This window comes from Musca domestica, unplaced genomic scaffold (assembly GCF_030504385.1).
Source record: "Musca domestica strain aabys unplaced genomic scaffold, Musca_domestica.polishedcontigs.V.1.1 11, whole genome shotgun sequence".
Taxonomy (NCBI): Eukaryota; Metazoa; Arthropoda; class Insecta; order Diptera; family Muscidae; genus Musca; species Musca domestica.
Genome location: NW_026712133.1, coordinates 9069670 through 9095036, shown reverse-complemented (window position 1 = coordinate 9095036; position 25367 = coordinate 9069670). Strand labels below are relative to the sequence as shown.

The window sequence follows — 25367 nt, the reverse complement described above, 5'->3', positions numbered from 1 at the left end:
CAAAATACCGCAGAGCAACATTCGGACAGCGTGTGACAGTTTCATTGGCCGTTTGAAGGCAAGAGTTGGTGCCAAGGGTGACCAATTCGAACAAATTTAAACATATTCTAATTCTATTTTCGATTTTTTTTTTCATTAAATAAAGTTAAAAAATGTAAAAATTTTGGCGATTGATTTTGTTGCAGTTTTTTATATCGTCCTGTAGATTCAATCTTCGTTTTTGCAACCAAACATAGGTTGTATGTCTCTTGGAACCCCGACAGAAACTTTTTAAAATTGTTTTCACTCATCCTTGTTGAGTTGTAATTCAGTTCAGAAAAAATAAAGTAGTTAAAGATGATGTTCAAGGCTAAATGTTATTGCCTTTTACTCATTTCCATGTTCCAGCCTACCTGAATATTCAAACTACAAAAATCCACGTATTTAACAACATCATTTACACTTAGTAAAATGGGGTTTTCTCGAATAGCTGAACAGAATGCCTTCCAGTGAATTTGGGAAAATTAAAAATATTAATGTTGGGTATTTCCTTGGTTCAATGCGCGTTCCTTGGAACTAGATGGGCACATAGCACATACGGATGTATATAAAACGTTCATAAACGTTAGAATGTAAACAGAAATAGGAAAAGTATTGAAGAGCAAGCACAGACACACACCGACTTGACTGCTAATGATTTTGTAATTATAAATCATACATATTTTTACTGTTTCCATTTTTTGAATATATTTTGTTTTGAGTTGCAACCTCATGAAGTTGACCATTATTCCACTGATTGCAGTCATCATTTTCGCCTTGATTTGGATGTACTTTATAGCGCTAATAAACGGAGAACTCCAGCAACGTTTTCAAAATTTCATGAAGTCAAAAGCCGCACGAAAAGCGATCGCGTTCACGATGGTGGTAACGGGAAGAAAATGATATCGGCGTAACGACATTAAAGGACACATAACAACATGACAGATTAGAAAATTGCGAGTTCCATACCGGCAGCAGACAAGTTAAAAAAGTATATTGCAGAATTTCACTGAAAATAAAATTAAACAAACGATTCTAAAAGTAAAACATGTTTTTTTTTCTAATTAGTCGCCGACTTTTAGTAGCTTATTAAGTGGATCACCGTATAGGTGATTGGTTAGATGGCTGATTTGTAAGTAGTTACGACGCACTATGACACGAGTTCATATAAAAAGTGGCCAAAAATAGAAGGTGTTGGCAGAAGTGGAAGAATTTTGGTACAAGTACTTATTTTTAGCCTATTATGTCAAGGTATTCAGTATTTTGAAGATTTAAGCCACATTTTCAACGGAAGTGTTTAAAATTTGATAGTTGATGTTCACAATTGATACCAACTACTGCACTTTGGAGCCAATGGCATGTAATTGAGGCAACAAATCGTTTTTTGGAGTTATCCATTTGAATAAAAATTTAATGCAGTTTTGTTCACAACACTTTCCAAAAAAAAAAAAAAAATGCAAAGTGCCAACAACCCACGGCATTATGCCGATTTTCCAAAGACGCCAGATGTTCCATTTCAAGACAAACACCACCATTTTTACACTTTTTTTTTAATTTTATTGAATGAAAGCAAAAAATGTCGGAAATAGCATCAAATTTTAGAATAAGTTTAGATTTGTTCGAATTGGTCACCTTTGGCACGAATTATGGCCTTCAAACACACACACGCTGCCCGAATGTTGCTCTGCGGTATTTTGGCCCATTCCCGGCGAAGCGCTTGCTGGAGCTGATCAACACTTTGGTATTTTTTAGTGTCAACCTTGCTTTCCAAAATACTCCAGACACAATAGTCCAATGCATTGGTATCCGGAGATTTTGGTGACCATTGTGCGCTGGAAATGAAGCGAGGAACCTCATTTTGTAACCATTCTTAGGTGGCGCGTGCTGAGTGTGATGGTGCTGAGTCCTCTTGGAATGTCCAAGGTCTGCGGCCAAAATGTTTGTGTGTCCAATGCTTAAATACACCCTCCAGAATATTTTCGCTACAATATTCGGCATTTATTCTGATACCACGGTCAAATAATACGAGCGGGGAGCGACCATCACCATGGCCGGCACTTGAGTTCTAGTAGCCAACCGATGGTGCACATTTTTAGCTGACCTCTTTGGCAATTTGGCAAGTAAACACGATAATTTTGTTTGTTTACAAACTGCTGGACAACGAATGTTTTCTCTTCGGAGAAAACCAACTCTTTAGCTCTTTTGAGTCTATTTTCTTTCTGTTGCGGTGTAAGTTCTTGCACTTTTTGGAATTTCAATGGCTTTACCCCGAGCTCATTTTTCAATATTTGCCGAATGGAATATAGCGTCATGTTCAGCTCCCGAGCCATTTTTCGGCCACTGTGACGCGGGATTCGGTCAAGTCGCTTCTTTACTTTTCGAACCATTTCTGCTGATGTTGCTGTTTTTTCTCGTCCACTTCCTTGAAGTCGGGCTACGCTGCCAGTATCACGGTAACGAGCGATGGTACGAGACACGAAATATTTATTCACATTTAAATGCTGGAGTGATCTAACAATAGCCACTTGTGGTTCTCCAGCCAAATATAACGAAATCACACTATCACCTTTAAATTCCATCACGAATAACTTTTTTTTTTGGAAAATTCTCACCAAAATGCTTTTGTATGCTCTTAAACAATTTAATGACCTCTCATTGGAATAATTCTAACAGCTGTCGGACTAGTGGCTTAGAAATGACAGCAGTCTGAAATTTGTTGCAATTTTTTCATCTCACCCTGTATATACCTTGAAGCGTATGTATATGTATGTGCTTTGGTGTTAAAGCAGCTCTTAATATTTTTTCAGCTGTTTCCATAAAAGGAGTAAAAACGTCTAGATATTAAAATAACAAATATTAAGAAAATATTGATAAACATCAATAAAGCAGCTAAGTCCGACGGGGTCGCACTTTTAATACTCTCCACCATTTGGAAAGAACTTGAAAATGTTCAAAAAATTCCAAAAAATACCACCTAAATGAAAACCGTTCTATGGGACATATACACATGCGTGCCTTCTATGACAATTCGTTCTAAATATAGCTTGATTACATCAGACCGACATCAACTTAGAATTAGACATCGCTGATCCAGAATTTAAATACTTAGTTTGGTCTGACATAAGTATTTCAAGGAGTTACAAACGGAATGATAAAGTTAATGTACTCTCCATAGTATGGTGGAGGGTATAGAAAGAAAATTCTATATAATGTGTTTGTCTATTATGGTGTCATCTCCAAACTTTCCTCCTGTAATATTGCTAGTAGCTCCTGCAAACATTTTCGAGAGAGGTGCTGTTTTTATATACGATTTTTGAGACAATATGGCTAAAAATCATCAAAATAAAGAATATCGGAAGGTACCATTATATAGCTATACCAAAACGATGACCGATATATCTCATTTACAACAACAACCATATTAGACATAATACAAATTGTTGTGTTTTGTTGTTTTGAAGCTCTACGTCAAAAAATGTCTGTATCGTGAGTTCAACAGATGGACAGACAGCCGGATATCGTTAAATCGACTTAGAATTTTATGCTGATGCGATGTTACAAATGGAATAACAAAGTTAATATATTCTCCTTTTTAAGGTAGAGGGTATAATAAGGAGCAGAGTATATTGGATGTTATTGTTTGGAAACAATTTAACAAAATTGAAAAAAACCAAAACAATTAACTAAAAATCTAAAGCAAGAAAATAAATCTTAAACCTAGAAATTCCTGGAGAATTGGAGCCTACAAGCCACACCATCGCCCATCCAATCCATCGAGGGAGCCGCTGATTTTGCGCCATTGCTAACCCAGCGTGGCTTGGTATTCCCAATCGACATTTTATACACGAAACCTCGGACAGACAGACGGACGACGAAGCATCATAATTAAATTCCGCGGTTTTTTCTGTAAAAAAAAAGAAACAATATGAATTAGAAGGGGAAGCAAATTAAGTCAATTTCAAATTTTAATCACCTTTTGGTTAGTCTGCAGGTACACGACGTTGAACAGAGCTCTATTCAAGGTTAGGTAACCAGGCTTTTAATCCGTTCGTCGATTTTAAGTGCTATCGACACTCCATCTTTGTTTGCCTTTCCTGAAATTGAATGAAAGAAATATAATTAATAAAAAAAATTAATGTGGAATATAATTAAAAAAGCTAAACTTTAAAACAATACTTACGTACATACTTGCTGGGAAGAACCACAATTGCAAGCTGCCTTTATTGCACCCTAATTTTTGTCATCAGAAAGCGCAGTCTAAAAGAAGAAAAAGAAAAGTTTTTTTTTGTAATTTTTGGCAAAATTGTTTTATTCATTGAATTGAAATCATTGTTAAATTTGAACGCAAACATTAAAGTTAGCATCTAATTTTTTTCTGCGAATTGTTATTTGGGTATTTAAAGTATTTTAAATAAAATGTACCAATTTTATACAGAAAAGATAAATATGTCTTTGGCTTAGAGCCCTTTTTAAAAGGTGGTGGTAACGATATAAAATGTGGTAAGTCAAGGGTCAGATCTGGGACGTCAAGTATAGTAGACGTCATGGCGAGAGGTGTTCTCGGAGGGAGGGCTATCTCCTGGCTGGTCAGCCGCCAGGAGCACTGTTTCTGTGGAAAAAAACTAATGTTATTTTGGGATTTGGTTGCAGTTAGGTGAACGTTTTCTTTTTAATTTTTTTGTTGACATGTTTCAGGCTTCTTTTTACCCCCTTTTTAATTTAGTTTGCAGTCCGGTATGCTTTTTTTTGTTTGTTCAACCGAAAAGATCTGCAAGTGGCAAGAACCAACCCCCAATCCGACGAGCCATAGCCGCGCTAAACGCCAGCATACCGGCAACGCCACTTAATGGTCAACATAGCGATTTCATTTCGTTTTTCTAGACCACGGTTGTTACAACACCCTATGATTATAATTATAATTTAAAATTCAAAGGACTAAATATGCTGAAGCATTTGTATTTTTTAAATTCGGACTTGTATTGCCCATTTGGTGCAAAATTAATTTGAAATCAGATAAAGATATATATGGAATCTATATCCAAATCTGAACCGATCTCGGTAAAATTTGGCATAGATATTTCTGAGCTGTATTTGATATATTTCCCTGAATATCGTTTTTAAGGAGAGCATATTACGGCGGAAAGAGATTCTTTGCAGATCATCAAAAGGAACTATGGGTCTATCTCGTTTACTTTTGCCTGTTACAAACAAATGCACAAAGACATAATACCCTGACCACCTTGTGGAGTAGGGTATAAAAAAATAAATAAAGCGTAAAACTTTAAAAGTCTGAAAATTTCGGGCAATGCATGAAATTTTGATGAAAAAACCTTTGTTCATCTGAACATATTGTAAAAAAAACATTAGGTGCGACCGGGCCGAACTTTTAATACCGTCCACCAATGAGTAAAGAAAACATTTCTGTATATAAAAGTATCTGAATTCAAGCGTGTTCCGCTATAAACTACATATACCAGTAAGATGAAGCTAAAATTAAAAATATTGGGGCCATACCAAAACGGGTACCTATATAGACCACTTTATATAACAATAACTAGTTTGAAAAAAATTCGTGGGTAAATATGACTAGGATTATTAAAATAACGAATATTGAGAGGTACCGTTATATGGGGCTATACGAACACGAGGGCCGTTTTCAATACCAACCATCCTAGACACAATACAAATTGTCCTACCAAATTTTGAAGCTCTACGTTAAATAATGTGGGCTGTATCGTGATTTCAACAGACAGGCAGACGGACATCGTAAAATCTACTTAGAATTTTATACTGATCATGAATATATATATACTTTATGGAGTCTACGAACAATATTTCGGGATGTTACTAGAGAAATGACAGAGTGGAGTGTATAAAAAGGCTAAAGACGAACTCTTGGAACGAATCTTACATTTTACGGTGGACTTTCCGCTGACGAGCTGGCACTAGTTTCTAATATTTTTAAAGTGGATGCTACACTAGCTATTACGATACCGTATAGACGGGGTTATCTTACTAGAATGCCTCAAACCCTCGATGATAGAAGTTTAGGTGATCTTCTCTTTAGAGAAGACCTTTTTCATTCATTGACCTGAGTTATCCTTTGCGTATCTGTGTCATACACGAGATTTTTTCCAACTCTGCCTAGAAAACGTGGATCTCTAGCCCTTAGAAAGTTATCTGTGAAATTGCAACCAACGGATTTATTCATTCTCTTGTTGGTTGTTAGGCGCAATGATTCATTTTCTCCCTTAGTTTGCTTGAGACCCAAACAGGAGAATCAGCCGCAGCCTTTTTAAAACACCATTGCTGCGCTTAGTATATTGCCAACGCTCATTATATCCCCAACAATAATTGGGTATTATTTTCTTACCATGTTATGAAATTAAACTAATATCTGCCCTAATTCTGTTAATTTCATGCGGCATCAACATGTTACACACACTTCGTCCATATGCAAACAGTTTACAAACACCATCCCCATAGCAGTTCCGCGCACCTTTTCGGAGTCCCTGTTACTCAATTTTATTTTTTTTTTTCTGTTCACCATTTAAAGCTATTATCTTTTGAAGGCGATATTTGTTCTTCACCGTTACTAGGTAAAATTCGATTTCATTCTTCTTTCAAATGCCCTGCGATAAAGTCATCCGATTAATGTCAGCAGCGGCTTCGAGCAACAGCTATCAGTGTCACTGCCATTTCAATGACAAGCAAATGTTGGGATAATCAACCACCAAATCCATCATTTATCAACCGAACAGGTGACATTTGACTGGGTTCGGAAGGCTTACACGCTAATGTCATGTCGAAATACTCAACAGATAATCCGAGATTGAAGCGGCTGAATAATCGACAATGAACGTTGCTCGTCGGTAATGACGATGTCTGCCCGATGATAATGATGTTCAATTTGCTTGTTATTGTCTGATGTCGCGAGTCAGCCATGGCAATACAGACAGACAGACAGACAGACAGTTGTAAGGCAAATCAACAGCCGCAGCAGCAACAACAACTCTATTCGCCAGGGAATGAGACCACCTTCGCAAATGAACTCGAACAAGTGCTTGAAATGCACGACGTTCAGGCAGAAGAACATCCGCCACGACGATATCTTGTTGAACAGGAACCAACTGAACTGAACCTGGTGCACAGAATCTAAGAAGTCAGCCATGTTAAGCTTCGAGCTACTGCAGCACGACTACTCGTACTAGTATTGCATTCAATCGTTTCCATTGATAATTGTTAACATTTGGCTAAACCGAAAAAGGCAAGTTCGGTAAAAAGGCAAATCCTGCCACGAAGAAGTGTTATTGTTTATTGTAAAGGTAAACAACGGACGACGTCCGCTGTGTTTTTCTGCCAAATTATCTGAATTATTTAAAAATTAGGGTGTCAAAATTTTATTTTAAATTTGTTTATTATTATATCTTTCCCAACATACCAAAAATACAATACAGCTTGAGAATAATATTATGAAAATAGTTTATCGTAAGAATTTTTCAACAATGCTAGAGAAACTCTTTTTTGCACAAACTTTTCTCAAATCTGTCCTTTGTTGACAAAATTGTTTTGATTTTTTTTTTTTTTTTTTTTTTTTTTGAGAAATTTTTCGACAAAAAATATTTTCTTTGGTTAAAATCAAAATCACGCGAATTTAGGACCATTTCCGGACGAAACTCTAAGGTAATGATGAATAATTATTCTGGGAATCTGTAGTATATATTATTTCAATCTCATTTCAGAATAGAGGCGTCAAAAGTTGCAAGAATTCAAGAGAAGTGAAGAATTAGTGGAGGAGATGCAGAAGCTCAAATAAGGGGAAAGAAAGCATCTAGGACCAAGGCAAAAGGAGGCAGTGAGAGTTGGGATGGCCATCAATGAATGAAATGTGTAAAATAATTAAAAAAAAAAAAAATTAAAAAATAACTATTTTATACCATTGAAAAAATAAGCTTGATATAATATTGCTTTCGTAAGCTTATTCTACAATTACAAGAATAAGCTTATGAATAAGGGTTCCGTTTCGATTATTCTATAATTGTTAAACAAGCATTTCTCAATACATTCTCAAGATTTTCTCAAGCTTAAGGCTTATGTTTGTAAGCTTATTAAAATATTATTCTCAAGTCAATTTGGTATTCACAATTGTGAATACCAATTTATGTATGTGTATTCTTTTCAATGTAAAAAAAATGCCCAGAAAAAATGCATCGACAAAATCTACAGGTTTTGTAGCGAAATAAACCTTTAGAGATATATAGAAAATTATTTTGAAAATAAATTTTGACCTTTCATTCAGTTTTCACGGTTTTCAATTATTTATTCAAAATCAATGCAACAAGTTGTTTGGTTTTTTCTCTTTATATCTATCTATCTATCTATCTATCTATCTATCTATCTATCTATTTATCTATTTATCTATCGACCCAAAAGGGGTCAACATTTTGACTGATCATTAAGCTCATAAAACGCAAAAGTATCGTTCGATTCCTTTCAAAATCGTCACATATCAATATTTCTATTCATACAAGATGTGGCGTGAAGATGAGATATATCGATCCACTTCTTCTGGTTCCTCACTCACAACGGGTCAAATTTTGAATATAAAGGGAGAGATGAAAAAACTGCAACAAATTTCAGACTGCTGCCATTTCTAAGCCACTCTTCCGACAGCTGTTAAAATTATTCCACTGACAGCTCATTATATTGTTTAGAAGCGTACAAAAGCATTTTGGTGAGACTTTTCCAGAAAAAAAGTTATACGTGATGGAATTCAAGCGTGAAAGTGTGATTTCTTTATATTTGACTAGAGAACCACAAATGGCTATCGGTAGAGCACTCCAGTATTTAAATGTGAATAAATCTTTTGTGTCTCGTAAAGTCGCTCGTTACCGTGATACTGGTAGCGTAGCCCGACGTCAAGGAAGTGGACGCCCATGGCACTCAGCAAGCTCCGGATACCAATCCGTTGGACTATTGTGTCTGGAGTATTTTTGAAAGCAAGGGTGGCACTAAAAGTGTCGATCACCTCAAGCAGCGTGTGACAGTTTCATTGGCCGTTTGAAAAATACAAAAGTGTCGATCACCTCAAGCAGCGTGTGACAGTTTCATTGGCCGTTTGAAGGCCATAATTCGTGCCAAAGGTGACCAATTCGAACAAATATAAACTTGTTCTAAAATTTGATGCTATTTCCGACATTTTTTGCTTTCATTCAATAAGATGTAAAAAAGTGTAAAAATTATGGCGTTTTTTATCTCACCCTGTATAGACGTTTCATCCGATTGTGTCTTTAAGTCCATTACGCCCATTAAATGTTCTCCACATCAACGATATTTGGTGCCAGCTATCAGATACGACATAGAAACAACTTCATGAAATTTTATAGAGATAGGTTTAGATGTAGCTCCCATATATATCTTCATCCGATTTTAGATTTATTGCGCCCAAAAGTGTAATATCGGCTCAGATTTTAATGAATCTAGATTTCTACACCATGAAATTTAGTAGCAATTGATGCACAGGACGATATACCTCCCACATGTTAGTTTCTTCTTTTAAATCACCATACTATGGAGGGTATATTAACTTTGTCGTTCCGTTTGTGACTCCTCGAAATACTCATGTCAGACCCAAAAAAAGTATATATATTCTTGATCAGCGTAAAATTCTAAGTCGATTTAGCGATGTCCGCCTGTCTGTTGTAATCACGCTATCTTTCGAACAAATGTTTATTTTTCCAGTGGGCCATGTAGGTCTACGTTTTCATATAGCCCCCATATAACGGTACCTCTCGATATTCGGTATTTTTATGATTTTCGCTACATTATTCACCGGATTTATTTCAAATTTTGGTATTTGAAGTTCGAAATGGATACTACCGCCTAAGACAGAAAATTGTCTGTGCAGGCCCACGTCTACGTAGAGCCCTCATATAACGGTACCTCTCAATATTCGGTATTTTGAAGATTTTAGCGTCAATTTTCACTGGAATTGAGTCAAATTACGTATTTAGAGTTCGTAATGGGAACTACAGTCTCTGGTCGAAAATTGTCAATTGTCAATCCAGATCTTCGTATAGGCCCCATATATCAGTACCAGAGGGCTGCAATGAGTATGATTGAGTAGGCTTGATCACACACAGTGGAAATACAATCAAACTCAATCAGTCGGTCAGATGCAACATGTTCATTCGAGTTACTCAAGCCAAACGAAAAAATTGTGATCAAACATGTATTGATCGAAGTTTTGTGATCGCAATCAAACAGGTCACATGAGTTATTTGTTTACGAACTTATGTTGAATTGTTCATAACGGGTCGATCATCTATGATGAGTCTGATCGGTTTTATATATCCTAGTTAAGTGAGTGATTTGATTTGATTAAAACACAAATGTTCGAATTTGAGCGAAATCATGATTGCAATTTTACTAAGGATTTCATAACTAAAAGATGTCCCCATTAAAGTAATTGGTACAAATTATATTTAATAAGCATACAATTTTTCATTTTATTTGGGTTTTTGGGTATGCTAGACTTCAGTAACTTATTTGAAAAAAAAAAAAAAACAAAATTAATTTTTTTTAATAAAGAAACACATCATTGGTATTTAGAAAACTAAAAAATGTTTAAATATTTTTTTTATTTTACAATATTGGTCAAGATTTTTCACAAACTTCGGCCTTTTCGTTTACCTACACCTGTGTAGTTTCTACTTGCAACAATTTCGGTCGCACTATGACAATATTCTTCTATTTCAAATATTAAAAAAGTCAAAATAAACTGTCCCAACTTGATTAAATGGTTGAATAAACAATGACGTTGAGCGAACTAGATTCAAAGAAGACAATCACGGTTCTGATTGCTCATTTACATTCATGTGTTCGATCAACTCATGTTGCTGAACACATCAAACCGTCTCGAACGCTCCCCGCTAGCAACATGAACTAGTTCGGCATCGGAAACTCGTCGATTCTCAGAGTTACAGTAACTAGTTCCACTTAAGACCCCTCACAGTGCAAACAACTGTAAACTTTAACATGGGGATGTCATACGAAGTAACCAATTGGCTCCCTTTGCATTACCTGTAGATGGTACTTTACTAGTTCCAGGTTTACAGTCATATACCAGTGACAAAAGACTAACCCTTACCAAGTTCCAAGTACACAGCCACAGACTAGTGTCAGCAGACTACCTTTTAACTAGTTCTATGTATACAGTTATGTACTAGTGTCATTTGACTATCCCTTATCTAGTATAAGCAGACCAATTTTAAACTGGTTTCCCATGAACTAGTTCAGTACCAATTATTGTTAGTGAAATTCTAATTTTTAGTTTTAATTCATTTTTTTATTGCAAACAAATGAATACAAATATACCTTACTCTATAAAACTTGAACAAAAATAAATTTAATTTAATATTTATAAAAGCACTTGTATTGCTTTTCGCAGTTGTGTTTCAGGGGTGTCCGAATATTCTGTAACTGGTATTGAATCTGCAAAAAATAATGTTTAATGTATGAAAATGTAGAATATAAAAATAATGTTTATATACACCTTACCTAAAATAACGCTGTATATATTACTTAGGGACTTCAAACTTTTTTCCATGGTTTCCCTCAATATTATACTCGTAGTTATATTTGAACCGATAACATTTTTAAACATTTCGATGTTTCCTCTCCTTTTATAATTGATGCTATAATCTTTACCTAAAAATTAACAAAAATTGTATATAATCTATGTTTGTTCAGCAATACATTTAAAAAATACTTACATATATGTATTGATTCTCAATATTTTTCATAAGTGATGGGGAACCTATTCGATAATGGTATCTCATCACTTTGAGATCGTAGCACCATCACCTTCAACTCAGCTAAAGCATCAGCTAAAATTTTGATTTGACCTATAGTGAAAACAAACAAATTAATAATTTGTAACAATTCTGAGAAGAATGCTATAATTTTACCTTGAATTACTTTTATTATTATTTTATTACTATTATTACTTTACTCATTCTTACCTTTTTATTTGTTATTTTCAACACTTTATAACTTATTTGCACAGAAAAATGATACTTCACTTCACAACGATCAGAATAAGAATGCTTTTTCCAAACAAAACGCACTTGCATTCCTCAAGAATAACGGTGCATTGTTTTTTTATTGGTAATCTAAAAAAAACTATTCAAAGTGGTTCTTGTTCGTAGAGATCTCATTCAAATGTTCGTTTGGTTTTTTCGTTGTGGTTTTTATTTATGCACAACTGTCGCTTCTTTGCATTACTTGGGGACGAAAAGGTGTCAATTGGTTACCTTTGCATTACTTGGGGACACATTTGGTACTAGTCCGGCTTATATCTAGTATAGGACTGGTGAAATTGAGTTAAATGGAATTTTCATTGCCAGCGGGTCATGTTTGATTGTGAGTGAAATGATTCAAACTGAGCATTCGATTCGATCCGAAGCGAAAACGGTCATTTCATTCAGATCAAACTAAACGACTGCATCAACAAAAATCATGTAAGAAGCCCTCTGATTAGTACCTCCCTATATTCGGTATTTTGACGAGTTTAGGTACAATACCGACCGAAATTGTTTGAGATGTCGTATTTGAAGTTCGTAATGGATGCTACAACCTGTGACAAACAATTGTCTATGCTGGTCCAGGTCTTCGCACAGCTCCGATATAACGGTACCTCCCTATATACGATATTTTGATGATTTTAGCTACACTATTCACCGTTTATTTCAAGTTTCGAATTTGAATATGATAATGGCTTATGACAGACAATGCCTATGTAGGTCCACGTCGTATAGACTCCAATATAACGGCTATATTCGGTATTTTTTAAATTTTAACAGAATTTTTTAAGGATTTTTTTTTTTGAAAATTTCCAAATTCGTTCCAAGTGGTGGAGGGTATTCAAAGTTCGGCCCGGCCGAAATTACTGCTTTTAACTTGTCTCTATTCATTTGTTGATGCTATGCATATTTTGATATTGAATCGCAGTCATATCTGCTCTTATCTAATAATAATAATAAGAATATTTTTTAATTATTTTATATTTTTTATTATTTTTAATTACTTTGGTATTCAATTTTATATTTACGCGGTGTTTGTTACTTCAAAATTACAGCACACACAAAAACACATCCTCACCGTCGAAAGTAACACACACACACTCTCTCAATTTAAGCACACGTACACAAATGACACACAATCTGACGATGACATGGTTCGATGTCTTCGTCGACACCCTGCATTTATGGACAACACCATGCAAATATTCGAGTCAGCCATGCCATGATCGAACCTTAGACAATGGCACACATTAGAGCTGGCAAACTATCGATAGTCGCACCATTCGATATTTTCGATAGTTTGTTGGAAAACTATCGATAGTATCGAATAATGTGGGAATGCCAATATTAATTTTTCAACAATGCGCGCAACTTTTTTTTCATTGTTCTATGTTATTAATTTGTGTGTTATAATTATTTTTGTATTATGGTTTTTGTTAAACTTTTGCGATTTTTATTAAAAATAACTACTAACAAAACTCATCACAAATGTAATAACCATTCAAGTCAATATCAATAAACAACACCGATATGTACTTACATGTATTTTTAATAACGGACTCAATTATATTAAATGATCTAATGATTAATATTTTTCTATTAAGAAACGCTTAAACAAAACAAATTGACATAAAAACAAAAAATATTTGGAATTCATTATTACAGTTATTATATTTTATTAAAATATGTACATATAGTAAATATTAATTAGAAACTATATTTATAGTCAAAAATAACAGACAATAACGCTTAAACAAAACAACAACATAAAAACAAAAATATTTGGATTTCATTTTTATAAGGCACTTTGAGATCAACTTTTACAAAAAAATGTATTTGCATGTAGTAAAAATTAATTAAAAATTATATTTATATTAAAAATTAAAAAAAAAAAAAAAACAGATAATAATGCTTCAACAAAACAACTAAACATAAAAACAAAAAATATTTGAAATTCATTATTACAGATACATTCAGATCTTATTTTATAAAAATATTTAATCAAATTAATTTGAATTTAAAATTATAATGAAAATTACCTTGAAAAAGGTATTACTTGTTTAAAAACCTTACTTCTTATAATTCTTTACTGACCCAACAATTTTTGTTAACAAAGAGCAGCATATCAATATTTTTTGGCTTTAAGCTCGATCTTCTTTCCGAAATTATGGCTCCGGTTTTGCTAAACATTCGCTCAGCCTCTGTCGAAGTTGCTGGTACGCATAAATAGCGTAAGGCACATGACTTTGTGAGTGACATTTGGCCAGAACAATTCTGAAAATTAACATAACACTACGTAAATTTGTTAATAAATAGTTTTGTATTATATTATTTACCTTCCAGTACTGTAATGGATCTATTTCTAATGCTGCATTTTCAAAATATTGCCTAAGAGAAATGATGGCGCCTACTTGATGTGATCTTACTTTAGAGGCAATTTTATTTCCTACGAATTTTAAAAGCGGTGGCTGCGAACTTTGATGAATATTTTTAGAACATGATGGTTCTAAATTATCTTGTTCCATGGTGTTGTTTTTGTTCATACCACTCAACACGTTTTGTAAAAATTGTGTTCCTCCATCTGCATTGCTTGGGAAAAGAAAACCTTCCTTCTTGAACCGAGGGTCTAATACTGTTCCGAGTCTTGTAACTGTACGCTCCTCGTAAGGAAATAGTCTTTTCTTTATTCTTTCAAGCAGAAATATACAAGCTTGATGGCCTTCTGAAGTTTTCATAGTACTTTTTAACTCATCAAGAGATTTAAAAATACCACATGTTAGAGGAACTACTAGGGAAATAGTAACAGCTGCACTTGACGATGTTTGGACTGTAGCGGCATCAAATGGCATAAGCAATTGTTTAAGGTCCTGCAAAAATTCTATATCGCCTGCCGTTAAAGGTAGCGGTGCCTTTGGTGTCATTAGCAGTACATTTGAAATAGAATTATTTGTAGTGCTCTCCACCATTCTGAGAGCAATGTTCCAGCGGGTCGGTACCTCCTGTTTTAGGCTGTGGGGCATATCTCTTCCTTGGTCCGCTTTAAACTTTTCGTAGGAAATTGTTCTGCTCTTAAAATAGCTCACAATGTTCTTACATTTCCCTAAAGTAGTTTTAACATAATCTTGCGCTAAGCAATCTTGCAGCACAAGGTTAATAGTGTGTGCAAAGCATGGCAGATTTCGTTTTTGAAGCAATTCGCACGCTTTCAACATACTTGGTCTGTTCCAGAACTGCAAGGATGTTAAAGTTTTTACTACGATAACGGATTTTTCCTTTATAATATCGAATAAAATTTGAAAAATGGTAGATTCTTGTAGGTTCTGGAACAGAGCAACTGCTAGCATTATCGCTGACAACTGCCACCACTTTCTCCATTAGACCCCACAAATCAAAGTTGATAAATTAACAACGCCGTTTATATAGAAGATATCTAAGTCGTTTAATTAACAAAGTTGCGCCTCTAACTGAATAAATGCCGGAATCCGTTTTTTCAACGATAGTATCGCTATCGAAAAAAAACTATCGATAGTCTAGTGAAAACCAAACCATCGATACTATCGATACTACTATCGATAGTTTGCCACCTCTAGCACACATGAATCAAAATGGGGGATGTTGTTGGTTGTCATTGCCTATCAAATACATAGAGCATGATTGAATAGACAAAGTCAGTGTGTCGAAAAGAGCATAATTCATTCAATTCGTCTTGTGCTGGCCTTTAGTCCGGACACTTAAAAATGCAATAAAAATAAAACATTACGAAATATTCCTGATTTGATGGCGTATATCAACCTTATTTTTATAAACATAAACCTGAGATGTTTTCCTTCGGCTTTCCCATTCTGAAGCAGGGATACATTAACAAAAGTACATATTTGTCTATATTTCTCGCAGAACTTTATAGTGAAATTAATTTTTGTATTTTTCCCTACATAAAATAAACATGTGTATGTATGTACAATATATTCCTCTATCAACAAACTCATCATCGACAAATATTTGACAGTGGGTTATGTGAACTCAGAAACTGTCTTTGGACCACAAAAGATGTGTGAAGTGAAGGAAGTCTGGTGCATGTATGTGTGTGTGTGCGCTTGTGTTTTCGTGTAATTTTTATTTGTATCTATGTACCCCCACACACACACAATTCGCTAGAAATGCTGCTGCACACCGAGTCCAAGAGACGAGAATCGCTACAACAAATAAAGAAAAATGTTTTATGTCGACCGCAGCACAGGCCACGACCGGCCATTTGCAAAGTTGACGCAAAAGGACCGATGAGGGGCCAAAGAGAAGCGAGAACATAAGGTGAACACAAACGAATGATAACAACACACAGCCGGCAAACGGATGGATGGATAGATGGATGAATGAGCGAACGGACGGATGGATGGGGCCACGACTTTAGCACATTTGGTTCGATTTTATTTTTAGATGCGGACTGATTTTGTGTGTCGATCGGTCGTTGGGAGCCAAGGTGGTGGTGACTTGACTGCCTGAACTGCGAGACATTTTACTGCCTGAATATTTGGCACAGACCAAGTGACTAATAAGACACTGCGACGGAATGCTGGGAAATTCTGTCGTTAACCTACTAGCTATCAAAATACTTTTTGATTTATCTGCGCTATTTTCGGTTGACCTCTATGAAGATCTCTATCGATTCGACGCATATTTTTTAGCCAGCGAATTTCTTAGGAAATGTTGGAAGGTAAGACACTTAATCCAACACAAAGGTTTATGTTTTCCAATCGTTTGTAACTTCTCAATAAATAATATATGTATTTTGATTTTAATCAAATTTAAATTTTGATAATTTACTAATAAAGATTTGTTCACAAAAAAATCCTAGTTCAAAAAAAGAAAAAAAAAATATAATCTTAAAATTCTCTAATACGAACGGACATGATAGCTACATAAGAATGGCCATAATACAACGTGGATATTTTGTGACAAATTTGAGTAAAGGGGCCTTTTAAAGGGGTAAATACATTAGAGGATTTTTATTTTTTTGGCATAAGTCAGCGACTGGCTCTCTGGATTTACTTTCACTAAATCGAGTGGATTTCAACGGTCAATTCTATTGCGTATACGTCTGTACTGTAATCGACTTTCAAATTCAGTGGACTTCATTTGACATATATGCAAAAGAATTGACAGCTAAAATCCACTGGGTTTGTTTTATGTGAACGAAGTTAAGCTTAAATAAAAACCAGTAAGCTAAGTTAAAAAGTCGGGCGGGCCGACTATATGATACTCTACACCACTATGTGTATTTAGTACAGCTCCCGTAACAAAAAGAGTTTATATTTGCATAATTTGGAAAGTATATCCTACTCTCAATAAATTTTCAACAAATTTGACGGAGGGGTTTGTGCCTCTGGTACCAAATAATACAGGGTTGCCCATATTCAACGGACCCATCTGGCAACGCCATAACTTTTGACAGAGATGTCACATCGCTTAATGACATACCGCGTTTGAAGCGTCAGTCCAAGCAGATTTTTACCATGAACCAATACACGCCACGCGAGCGCTCTGAAATTTACATTCAACAGAAGAAGTCAATTGTGAAAACTCAACGTGCTTTTAAAACATTAAAAAATGTGAGAAGTGCGCCTTCTAAGAACACCATTAAGTATTTATACGAAAAATTTTCGACTGGTAAGGCTCTTTCTAATCCGAAGAGGCCATATAAAAGTCGACCAAGGCGATCGGCCGAGAATATCGCTGCCGTACGAGCCAGTGTTGAGAGGTCCCCAAGAACATCCCAAAAACGCCGTTCTCAGCAGTTGGGCATGGCTCGGTCCACTTTACAACGGATTATTCGCATTGATTTGCATTTGTTCCCGTACAAAATTCAATTGACGCAAAGAATGTTGCCTGCGGACAAGCCTCGTCGATTGGAATGGGCCCAAAGGTCCGTCGAATATGGGCAACCCTGTATTGCTGTATAGTGCATGGTTCGACATCGAGAGGAATTACATTTAAAAATATTTATTGAAGTAACAGTTATACCGGACCGAGTTTTGCCAAATAGAAAAATTCGGTAGAATATGAGAAATCTATCCAATTTGGGCAGATATTACAAATATGGTTGACAATAACGGTAAAATCGAATGAAGATATATATCGAAGGTATATAAAATCTAAACCGATCTCGATACAATTTGGCAGAGGTATTTTCGAGCAGTGTCTGATGCCCGGTATCAAATACCATTGTTGTGGAGTGCATAATACGCATGTGAGGGACTTTAACGCCAAATCGGGTGAAACATACATATATAAGAGCTAGAGCTACATCATTAACATTTAAATGCTGGAGTGCTCTAACGATAGCCACTCGTGGTTTTCCAGCCAAATATAAACAAATCACACTTGAATTCTATCACGAATAACTTTTTTTCTGGAAAATTCTCACCAAAATGCTTTTATACGCCTGTAAACAATATAATGAGCTGTCAGCTGGAATAAATTTAACAGATGTCGGACGAGTGGCTTGGAAATGACAACAGTCTAAAGTTTGTTGCAGTTTTTGCGTCTCACCCTGTATACCCTCTGTAGCCATAGGGTATAATGAAATGATGTGGGAAGCGATTTCATTGCATTTGCTGAATTTAATATTAATTGGGTTGATATTATGCACTTGGTGCAATCGAATTCGGTGCATATATTGCGCTTTTGGGACACCATACGCATAAAATGGAATGATGGGAACCTAATCAATATCTGAACCGATTTCATTAAAAATTCGCAAACTTAAAAAGAAGATATATATAAAAGCGATTTCTTTCAGTTTTTTTTTTTTCAGAAGTATTTCTTACCTAAATTTAGGGACATTAGCACAATTCCATTCTGATCGCTATTGCGTATTTAGTGCGCCAAAAACTTATCATCAACGAATTTTCAATAATTTTTGACACACTCTTGGCTTATCTAAAATCCTTCCGATTCGGACTGGTATAACGCATTTGGTGCACAATAATTTTGAAATCGGACTACACTATATATTTCTTTAGGGTTCGTCCTTGGGCCAAACAAATTTCCTGTGTAAAATTTAATTCTTAGTCGAACCATAAATTTGACCTGTGTTTTGTTCACAAAAATACATAGACAGACAGACAGACGGACGGGCGGTCATTCATAAATCGACTCAAAAAGTTATTCCATGTTACAAACAAATGTACAAAGATATAATACTCTGTACCAAAGTGTGGTGTGGGGTATAATTATTATACCCTCCACCATACCCACCATAGGGTATATTAACTTTGTCATTCCGTTTGTAACTCCTCAAAATGCTCATCTCAGACCCAACAAAGTATATATATTCTTGATCAGCGTAAAATTCTAAGTCGATTTAGCGATGTCCATCTGTCTATCCGTCTGTCTGTTATAATCAAGTTATCTTTCGAACGAATTGAGATAGAAGGCTAAAATTTTGCACACATATTTATTTTGCCCGTAGGCAGGTTAAGTTCGTAAATGGGCCATGTAGGTCCACGTTTTCATACAGTCCCTATATAACTGTACCTCCCGTTATTCGGTATTTTATTTCAAATTTGGTATTTAAGGTTCGAAATAGATCCACAGCCTAAGACAGAAAATTGTCTGTGCAGGTCCACGTCCTCGTATAGCCGCCATATAACGGTACCTGCCGATATTCAGTATTTTGATGATTTTATCGACATTATTCTCCGGAATTGTTTCAAATTTTGTATCTGAAGTTCGTAATAGATACTACAGCCTATGACAGAAAATTGTCTGTGCAGGCCCACGTCTTCGTAGAGCCCCCATATAACAGTACCTCCCAATATTCGGTATTTTAAAGATTTTAGATTTACTATTTCAAATTATGTATTTAGAGTTCGTAATGGGAACTACAGTCTGTGACAGAAAACTGTCAATGCAGGTCCAGGTCTTCGTATAGGCACCATAAATCAGTACCTCCCTATATTCGGTATTTTGACGATTTTAGGTACAATACTCAACGAAATTGTTTGAAATGTCGTATTTGAAGTTCGTAATGGATGCTACAGCCTGTGACAGAAAATTGTCTATGCAGGTCCAGGTCTTGGTATCGCTCCGATACAACGGTACCTTCCTATATACGGTATTTTGATGATTTTAGCTACATTATTCACCGTTTATTTCAAGTTTCGAATTTGAATATGGTAGTGACTTATGACAAAAAATGCCGATGTAGGTCCACGTCGCATAGACACCAATATAACGGTTATATTCGATATTTTTAAAATTTTATCATAATGTTTAACGGATTTTTTTTATACCCTCCACCAAAAAAAGTATGGAGGGTATATTAAGTTCGTCATTCCGTTTGTAACTCATCGAAATAATCATTTTAGACCCAACAAAGTATATATATTCTTGATCAGCGTAAAATTCTAAGACGAATTTTACGTCCGTCCGTCTGTCCGTCTGTTGTAATCACGCTACAGTCTAAACGAATTAAGATAGGAAGCTAAAATTTTGCACAGATCTCTCTTTTGTCTGCAGGCAGGTCAAGTTCGAAGATGGGCTATATCGGTCCACGATATCGTATAGCCCCCATATAACGGTACCCCCGATATTCGGTATTTTGATGATGTTAGCCACATTTTTCAACGGAATTGTCTGAAAATCCACACAAGGAGCTCCTTGTGGGTACTTTATACCTCGACAGAGAATTATCTATATAGGTCCACAATATCGTATATCCCCCATATAACTGTTCCCCCCGATATTCGGTATTTTGATGATGTTAGCCACATTTTTCAATGGAATTGTCTGAAATTCCACAACAGGAGTTTGTGGGCATTTTACCCCCTCAAAAAGAATTGTCTACATAGGTCCACGATATCGTATATCCCCCATATAACTGTACCCCCCGATATTCGGTATTTTGATGATGTTAGCCACACTTATCAATGGAATTGTTTTAAAATCCACGCAAGTAGTTCCTTGTGAGTACTTCACCCCCTAAAAGAGAATTGTCTATACAGGTCCACGATATCTTATATCCCCCATATAACGATTCCCTCCGTTGTCTGAAATTCCACAAAAGCAGTCCCTTCTGGGCATTTTACCCCCTCAAAAAGAATTGTCTATATAGGTAAACGATATCGTATATCCCCCATATAACTGTACCCCCGATATTCGGTATTTTGATGTTTTTAGCCATATTTTTCAACGGAATGGTCACAAGGGGTTCTTTGTATACAAGGGGTTCTTTGTGAGCACTTTACCCCTCGACAGAGAATTCTTTATACAGGTTAACGATAACGTATAGCTCCCATATAACGGTACCCCGCGATATTCGGTATTTTGATGATTTTAGCTATATATTCAAATACGATGGTATTCTCTGAAAATCCACACAAGGATTTCTTTGTGATTAATTTACCCCCAGACATAGATTTGTCTATATAGGTCCACAATAGCGTATATCCCCCCATATATCGGCACCTTCCGATATTAGGTATTTTAAAGATTTTAACACAATTTTCAATGGATTTTATTTTTTTGAATATTTTCTAATTCGTTCCAAATGGTGGATGGTATTCAAAGTTCGGCCCGGCCGAACTTACTGCTTTTTTACTTGTTTTTTTTTTTTTTGAAAATTGCCAAATTTTTTCCAATTGGGGGAGGGTATTCAAAGTTCGGCCCGGCCGAACTTACTGCTTTTTAACTTGTTATATTAACTCCTCGAAATATTCATAATAGACCCTATAAAGTATACATATTCTGGATCAGCGTAAAATTCTAAGACGATCTGGCGATGTCCTTCTGTCTGTCTGTTGTAATCACGCTATCTTTCGAACGAAGTGAGATAGAAGGCTAAAATTTTGCATACATGCATAGTTTAACAGTAGGCAGGTTAAGTTCGTAAATGGGCCATGTCGGTCCACGTTTTCGTATAGACTCCATATACGGTACCTCCCGATATTCGGTATTTTCATGATTTTAGCAACATTATTTACCGGAATTATGTAAAATTTCTTATTTGAAGTTCGAAACGGGTACTACAGCCAATGCCATTTTTTTTGTATACAAGTCCAAGTCTTCCTATAGCCCGTATATTTTGAGCGACATTATTCACCGGAATTGTTTCAAATTTGGTATTTGAAGTTCTATGCCTATGACAACAATTTTTTATGCAGGTCCAAGTCTTCGTATAGCCCCCATATAACGATACCTCCCAATATTCAGTATTTTGATGATTTCAGCAACATTATTCACCGGAACTGTTTCAAATTTCCTACTGGAAGATCCTAATGGGTACTACAACCTAAGACAGAAAAATGTCTGTTCAGGTCCACGTCTTCGGTAGCTCCCGCTACTCCGAATTTTCATGATTTTTGGGACATTATTCACCGTAATTGTAACAAAGTTTTAAGTATTAAGTTCGTCATCCGTTTGTAACTCATCGAAATAAACATTTTAGACCCAACACAGTATATATATTCTTGATCAGCGTAAAATTCTAAGACGATTTAACCATGTCCGAATTAAGATAGAGAGCTAAAATTTTGCACAGATGTCTCTTTTGTCTGCAGCAGGTCAAGTTCGAAGATGGGCTATATCCGTCCACGATATCGTATAGCCCCCTTATAACGGTACCCCGGTATTTTGCTGATTTAAGCCACACTTGCAACGGAATTCTCTGAAATTCTACACAAGGAGTTATTTGTGAGTACTTTATCGCCTGAAAGAGATTTGTCTATATAGGTCTACGATATCGTATAGCCCCCATGTAACGTTACCCCCCGATATTCGGTATTTTGATGATTTTAGCCGCATTTTTCAACGGAATTGTCTGAAATTCTACAAAAGGAAGTCTTTGTGAGCACTTTACCCCCTGAAAGGGAATTGTCTACATAGGCCGACAGTAACGTATATCTCACATATAACGTTACGTTGATGATTTTAGCCGCATTTTTCGACGAAATTGTCTTAAAAATTTACACAAGGGGTTCTTTGTAAATACACCCTGAAAGGGAATTGTCTCTATAGGTCCAGAATATCGTATAAACCCCATATAACGGTACCCCCCGATATTCGGTATTTTGATGAGTTTTTTGATGAGTCTAAAATTCTACACAAGGAGTTCTTTGTGAGTAAGTGCTTTACCCCTAGACATAGATTTGTCTATATAGGTCCACAATATCGTATATCCCCCCATATATCGGCACCTTCCGATGTTAGGTATTTTAAAGATTTTAACAGAATTTTTAATGGATTTTATTTTATTTATTTTTTATTTTATTTTTTTTTTTTTTTTGAAAATGTCCAAATTCGTTCCAAATGGTGGAGGGTATTCAAAGTTCGGCCCGGCCGAACTTATTGCTTTTTTACTTGTTTTTTTTTTTAATTTTTCAATTTCCTTCGGTATGGAACGTACCTTCGTTTTTACTTGTTCTCCTAAATTGTGTTTTTTGTGGGGAATGTGCCCGAAGGTGTCGCTTTAAATCTAGATCTAGCAGATCTATAATTGAAAATGCATAGTTGAAGAAAATCGGCGAATCATTCCATATATCATAAGAGTCCTGATTTTTTAAAATTTTGACCGTTTATGGGGGAGGGACAAGACTTAAGTTTGATATAAATATTACGATGTACAAAGTTTCAATTAATTTGGATACTCCTTAATATTTCACTGTTCTACGGATACTTTTACAGAGTTCTGGGGGAACACTCGACAACCAAAACGTTCAATGGCTAGCCTACATACATACCTACAAACATAAATGCATTAACAACTGCATACAATGCAAACTACTACTTTACACCAGCCACAACGACAAACTCACTACGTGTACATGAACATTGTTTTGCGTACTTCATTGTCAGTTGTCTTGAACTCTGACCGTTTGACCTCCATTGACCTCTGTTGCAGTGACAGCTATCAAATGCTGTCCCACAGCCGACTGCGACATCATACGAAAGATGCGTCGTTGGTCTGCCATCGACAGTGCGACGTCTTGACGTCCATAAATAAAACAGCACCAATTCAAGATTGTTGCTAATATTTCTTCTAGCCAACCATTTCAGTTGCAATTTTCAGACTAAACAATCCCAAATAACGCACAAGCACACTCACACACACACAGATAGACGCGCTCTCACTGGGCATCGGAAGAGGAGGGAGATGGTTACTTGCATAAGGTCTCAGAGGTTGACCGAATGTATGTAGGTGTTCGCTGTCTGGGTTGGGAGGCAAAGTGACTCGACTAGTAGGTCCCCAGTCTGTTCGACAAAAATAAAACAATGTATTTAGCAAGTGAGCAGAGTTGAGAGTGCACGACAGTACGACCGTTCTCCGATTGGATGATAGGCACCGATGTCGAGAGAATTAAATCCATATGTACTCCGTAGCTCCCCTTTTTCAGCTGTTCTATGTGGTGGGATCAGTGCTCTCAGCAGCGTTGCCATGTGGTAACATATTAGCAACTAGTTCGAGTAACTGGGATTCTTTTTTCTTTCCCGCCATCAAGGTGGGCCAGTACGGCACCGGAAACTAGTCGATTCTAAGGGTTACAGTAACTAGTTCCACTTTTTTTTTGTCGTTCGTTCCCACCCCTGCCGACCGAGGGGGCGACCTCCCCATACGTAGGGAGCGCGTACACACCAAAGACCGGGAATGGTGGGTTAGTTGTGAGTTAGTGGTGCCAGCTACAGTCTAGTACATCAGCCGGCAAAGTAATAGGTAAAAATACACTAAAAAGAAAGGAATTAGAGCAAAACATATAACATTTATAACAAATATAAACAAATAACAGTGAAAATAATGTGTTAAACAAAGACTACTGTTCAAAGGCTGGTGTCTATTGTTTCCGCAGAGGGAATTGTAGACTAGGTGCCGTTAAAATGAACTTAAAGATTCTGACAACTAGTGCTCAAAGGCTGGGTCTACTGGTTTCGCAAAGGGAGATGTAGATCAGGTGCCGCAAAAATGAGTTTTTTAAAATAAAAAAAAAAAAATAGGTAAGTGAACATATACAATCACATGTGGAGAATAGATCTTTTAATAGAGTTCAACGAATTACTTAAACAAATACTATTACATAGACTATTGTAAATTACACATAAGGATCTCAATGGGTTACTAATTGCGAAATTAGTTCTTGCGAGAGATAAATTTAAAGGTTCGAAATGACGAGTTCTACGAGAAGGAATATTATAAGTAACTTCCCCAGTTAAAAAATGAGAATCAATCAAACCGCGTGTTAATTTGATAATAAATTACGCTCTTAGCATAAACCGCCT

At 35.9% G+C, this 25367-nt stretch overlaps 1 protein-coding gene and 4 long non-coding RNA genes across 5 annotated transcripts; 2 read left to right on the top strand and 3 right to left on the bottom strand.

The window, feature by feature from the left end:
• The first annotated feature begins 535 nt into the window (after positions 1 to 535).
• LOC109612815 (uncharacterized) lies at positions 536 to 1065 on the top strand. The gene is made up of 2 exons (XR_002194693.2): positions 536 to 680; positions 782 to 1065. It is a non-coding gene; the product is annotated as an uncharacterized LOC109612815 (long non-coding RNA).
• Positions 1066 to 3615: 2550 nt separating this feature from the next.
• Positions 3616 to 4301, bottom strand: LOC105261894 (uncharacterized). The gene is made up of 3 exons (XR_891577.3): positions 4199 to 4301; positions 3992 to 4112; positions 3616 to 3922 (listed from the first exon to the last, which is right to left on the bottom strand). It is a non-coding gene; the product is annotated as an uncharacterized LOC105261894 (long non-coding RNA).
• A 3216-nt stretch (positions 4302 to 7517) lies between these two features.
• LOC131805817 (uncharacterized) lies at positions 7518 to 8106 on the top strand. The gene is made up of 2 exons (XR_009343839.1): positions 7518 to 7701; positions 7761 to 8106. It is a non-coding gene; the product is annotated as an uncharacterized LOC131805817 (long non-coding RNA).
• A 3237-nt stretch (positions 8107 to 11343) lies between these two features.
• Positions 11344 to 12427, bottom strand: LOC131805815 (uncharacterized). Its single transcript, XR_009343838.1, has 4 exons — positions 12042 to 12427; positions 11793 to 11924; positions 11578 to 11727; positions 11344 to 11511 (listed from the first exon to the last, which is right to left on the bottom strand). It is a non-coding gene; the product is annotated as an uncharacterized LOC131805815 (long non-coding RNA).
• A 1747-nt stretch (positions 12428 to 14174) lies between these two features.
• LOC131805811 (E3 SUMO-protein ligase ZBED1-like) lies at positions 14175 to 15605 on the bottom strand. The gene is made up of 2 exons (XM_059129470.1): positions 14438 to 15605; positions 14175 to 14375 (listed from the first exon to the last, which is right to left on the bottom strand). Exons 1-2 carry the CDS (start codon positions 15443 to 15445, stop codon positions 14178 to 14180), a joined length of 1206 nt encoding a protein of 401 aa, XP_058985453.1. The 5' UTR covers positions 15446 to 15605; the 3' UTR covers positions 14175 to 14177.
• Positions 15606 to 25367: the final 9762 nt, after the last annotated feature.